The sequence below is a fragment of the Monoraphidium neglectum genome (assembly GCF_000611645.1).
Source record: "Monoraphidium neglectum strain SAG 48.87 unplaced genomic scaffold scaffold02308, whole genome shotgun sequence".
In the NCBI taxonomy this organism is placed as follows: Eukaryota; Viridiplantae; Chlorophyta; class Chlorophyceae; order Sphaeropleales; family Selenastraceae; genus Monoraphidium; species Monoraphidium neglectum.
Window position 1 is genome coordinate 2488 of NW_014011320.1, and position 4050 is coordinate 6537.

Here is a 4050-nt window from a genome sequence, read left to right on the forward strand (position 1 = left end):
CCCAGCCAGCCCCCACCGCTCCCCGCACCCCCCCTCCCCCCCCCCCCCCCCTTCTCCCGCCACCAGACAGTGCAGTACATCCAGCCGCAGCACCACTCGCGGCTGGCGCAGGCGGAGCTCCTGGTCATCGACGAGGCGGCCGCCATCCCCCTGCCGCTGGTCAAGGCCATGCTGGGGCCCTACCTGGTGTTCCTCTGCTCCACGGTCAACGGGTGAGGCCTCGGGACAGTTTGACCGGCGTTTGACCGGCATTGATCGACGGCGTGCGAAGCCCGATTCGTTTTGGCGGGGAGGGACGGGAAAGGCAGGCGAGCGTGTCGTAACTTGTGTGGTAAGGAGCACGGCGCTGGGGTTCAGGTCTCCTGAAAACTGGTGGCAGCTCGTGAATTGCTCTCAGTCGCAGCTTGCCCAACTGCACCTACGAATTCCCGCCCGAAACGCATGAAAACCTCTCGTTTGCGCTAGATACGAGGGCACCGGCCGCAGCTTGAGTTTGAAGCTCATACAGCAGCTGAGGGAGCAGGCCGCAAAGCCGGGGGCGGCGGGCGGCGGCGGCGGCGGCAGCAGCAGCGGCGGCGGGGGCGGCGCGGGGCTGGGGCGCACATTCCGAGAGGTCACCCTGAGCGAGCCTATTCGGTGGGTGGGGGGCAACAAAATGGGAGGGTGTGCCTGGGTTGAACGCGTGCGCCGCGCATGACGGTCTGCTGGGCTCCTGGGAGGCATCTCGCGGCCAGGCCTGCGTTTCTTTTTGTCGTGTTGCTTCTGCTCTTACATTTATACTCATGCCTATGTGTCCTGCCCGTGCCAAACCCCAAACCCCCTCCCCCAGCTACGCCCCGGGTGACCCCGTTGAGTCATGGCTCCACAGCCTGCTGTGCCTGGACGCGTCCACCCACCTGCCACGGCCGCCCCCCAAGCTGCCGCATCCCTCAGAGTGCGACCTTTTCTACGTGGAGCGGGACACCCTGTTCAGCTTCCACAAGTGAGTGGTGACGTCATGGTGACATCATGGTCCAGCCAGGGCCTGACGTGATTGGTTTGCAGGAAAAACGGCAGGATTGCAGGGCTTGACGTCATATGGTTTGCTCGGGCGCGATGCAGGATGCAATGGTACGACGACAGAGCGAAATGAGCCGAACGCCCCGGCCGCCCGCGCCGCCGCCGCCGTCACCTTGCACTGTCAACAACAGGGCCAGCGAGGCGTTCCTGCAGCAGGTGGTGTCGCTGCTGGTGGCGTCGCACTACAAGAACACGCCCAACGACCTGCTGCTGCTGGCGGACGCCCCCGCCCACCAGCTGTACGTGCTGCTCGCGCCGGTGGACGAGACGCAGGTGCGCGCGCTGCGACACGCGGCGACATGGGTGACGCGGGGGACGGAAGACCAGAGGAGGGGCGCAATAACCACATGGGGAGGGTCACTGCGGCTGCGGCCGCGGCAAGCTCGCGTGTTGCATCTAAAGTATCCCTTCAACATCTCGCGAGTCTGCAAGCACCAGTGCTCCAAAATGTTGCTGTTCCCCTGAATAATTTCCAGCCGGCTTCCCAACAACAGCCTAGCTTGTGGCCCAAGCGACCCGCAAACCACCAACCCCGGCCTGCCTACGCGCTCTCCGTCCACCCCCGCCCCGCGCCCCGTGCAGAACGCGCTGCCGGACGTGCTGGCTGTGGCGCAGGTCGCGCTGGAGGGCGCCATCAGCGCCAAGGCCGCCACCACCAGCCTGGCGCGCGGGGAGCTGCCCCAGGGGGACCTCATCCCTTGGATTGTGGGCCAGCAGTACCAGGTGAGAGCAGGACCGCAGCCGCTCACTGCGGGGTGCCTCATCGGGAGTGCTCGGAGGTCCTCTTGTGCACGTGCCGGGCGTTTTGACCCTGGCCCTGTTGCTAAAGTTGTTCACAATCACTGCATTGGTCAGGTCCCCGTCGCGCCACCCAACATCAACCCCTCACGCCACCAGCCCCTTTGCAGAGTCCAACCTCGTTCCTGCCTGTCCTATCCTTGCCTGCCCCGCCCCTGCCGCGCCCCTCCCCCCACAGGATCCCGATTTTCCGCGGCTGTCTGGCGCGCGCGTGGTGCGCATCGCGGTGCACCCGGAGCTCAGCGGCGCCGGCTACGGCAGCCGCTGCGTCGAGCTGCTGCGGCGCTACTTCCAAGGGGAGATCACGGGTGAGCCGCCCCAGGGGATCGCGCCACAGGAGTCAATTAATCGGATGAGTTGGGGCGGCGGCTGAGCCCGGGCCTGGTGGGCGTGGGAGCTGGCGCCGGCCTGACCAGAGGTCACGGCGCCAGCCGGGCGCGGGGGGTCCCTTGACAGGCCTGCATGGCACCGCTGGTCTCGAGCGGGCCTCGGCGGGTGTGCTGTCGGCGCGGATGTGCATGGTGCCGACAGCTCGTACCACCCTCCAGGGTGTGGTGTAGCATCACTGCACGGTTCCGCCCTGCTTGACCCTGGGTGACCCCCTGTCTCCTCCGACCTGTAATGCTTTTCATCTGATCTATTTATCTGTCCGTTCCATCTGGCCAGGCCTGGACGAGGAGGATGAGGAGGCTGCGGAGGACGGGCACGCAAACGGCAGCGGCGGCTCCGCCAGCGAGCGGCGGCGCGCCGCGGCGGCGGCAGACGGCGGCGACACTCTGCTGACTGAGAGCGTCAAGCCGCGCCTGGGGCTGCCGCCGCTGCTGGTCAACCTGGCGGAGAGGTGGGGCGCCGCCAGGCTGCACCGTGTCGAGCGTCTGGTGTCTGGTGTTGTTTCGTCGTGGCTGCGGCGCAGCGCACAACGAGCGGATTCTGCAGGACCACAATGCACTGTTTTCCCCTGTTGTCCAGCATGGAAAGGTCATCGAACGGCCCCCGTTCACCTATCCCGATTGACAACACCGCGCCCCCTCCCTCCGGACGCTACGCGCCAGGCGCCCCGAGCGCCTGCACTACCTGGGGGTCTCCTTCGGCCTGACGCAGCAGCTGTTCAACTTCTGGCACCGCGGCGGCTTCAAGCCGCTGTACCTCCGGCAGAGCGCCAGCGAGACCACCGGGGAGCACACCGCAGTCATGGTAAGCATGTCTGTGCCGCCTGCATCCCTCCGCATCCATTTGATGTATCATGCTGTTGGGCCGCTGCGCACTTCATCGTGGATGGTGGAGACTGCGTCATCGTGTGTGTATTCGACTAGATGGCTTTCGGCTGTCAACGGCTGGTATTGCATGCGCGGGCTCATGTCCACAATCTGACGGGCGGGGCCGCCTGACCCATCCACCTAACTTGCCCTGAGCCGCTGCGCCCCCCCCCTGCAGGTGCGCCCCCTGGAGCATCCCGAGGTGGAGGGCACCGCCTGGCTGGACCCCTTCGTGCAGGACTTCAAGGTGTGTTTTGGCGGCGTGTGATGGCAAATCATCGCAGAGACCGCAGCAACCCCCTAGCTGACCTGCACAAAAAGCACGACCCTCTTGCTTGCATGCACCACGGCAAGAAATGTACCGATGCACTGTGAAGAATCAAATACCTGTCGTCGTTATGACTGGGCTGGTGCGTCCACGGGGGCAGTGTGTGCTGGGAACGTGCGCCTGTCCTCGTCAACCATTAACCTCGGACCCCGCGACGCCCCGGGCCGCGTCGCAGCGGCGGCTGATGATGCTGCTGGGCGGCGCGTTCCGCGACATGTCGCCCGCGCTGGCGCTGTCGCTGCTTGACCCGCGGCTGACGTGGTCGGACGCGGAGGGCAGCGCGGCGGCGGCGGCGGCAGGCGCAGGGCCGGGGTCGGGCGTGGTGGCGGTGCACGGGGACGGCACGCCGTTCACGCCCTACGACCTCAAACGGCTGCAGGTGTGTGCAGGGTACCGGTTGCGGAGAAGGGCGCATTTGCATGCTGATCAACATGTATCGTTGTGGCGTCGGTGCTCGCCCTGCTCTCGGCCCTCTGTTATGTGTGCTGCTGCCAATCTAATGGCCTTGTGGCGACCACCGTTCACGAATGGTGGCGCTCATCACTCGCCACGACCTTTCTGCATCACAAAGAGAGGTGTTCGCCCATACTGCAACCCCCCCCCCCGGGG

General features: G+C 66.0%; 1 protein-coding gene across 1 annotated transcript in view; it reads left to right on the forward strand.

Moving 5' to 3' along the window:
• The window catches only part of MNEG_10422 (putative N-acetyltransferase 10), a gene marked incomplete at both ends in the record, with an annotated part of 7873 nt that overhangs the window by 2076 nt on the left and 1747 nt on the right, over window positions 1-4050 (forward strand). The window contains 10 exons of the mRNA XM_014041105.1: window positions 67-212; window positions 466-636; window positions 830-982; window positions 1191-1332; window positions 1642-1782; window positions 2036-2165; window positions 2524-2698; window positions 2910-3051; window positions 3292-3360; window positions 3617-3820. Coding sequence (XP_013896559.1) covers window positions 67-212; window positions 466-636; window positions 830-982; window positions 1191-1332; window positions 1642-1782; window positions 2036-2165; window positions 2524-2698; window positions 2910-3051; window positions 3292-3360; window positions 3617-3820 — 1473 coding nt within the window. The remainder of the gene's footprint in view (window positions 1-66; window positions 213-465; window positions 637-829; window positions 983-1190; window positions 1333-1641; window positions 1783-2035; window positions 2166-2523; window positions 2699-2909; window positions 3052-3291; window positions 3361-3616; window positions 3821-4050) is intronic.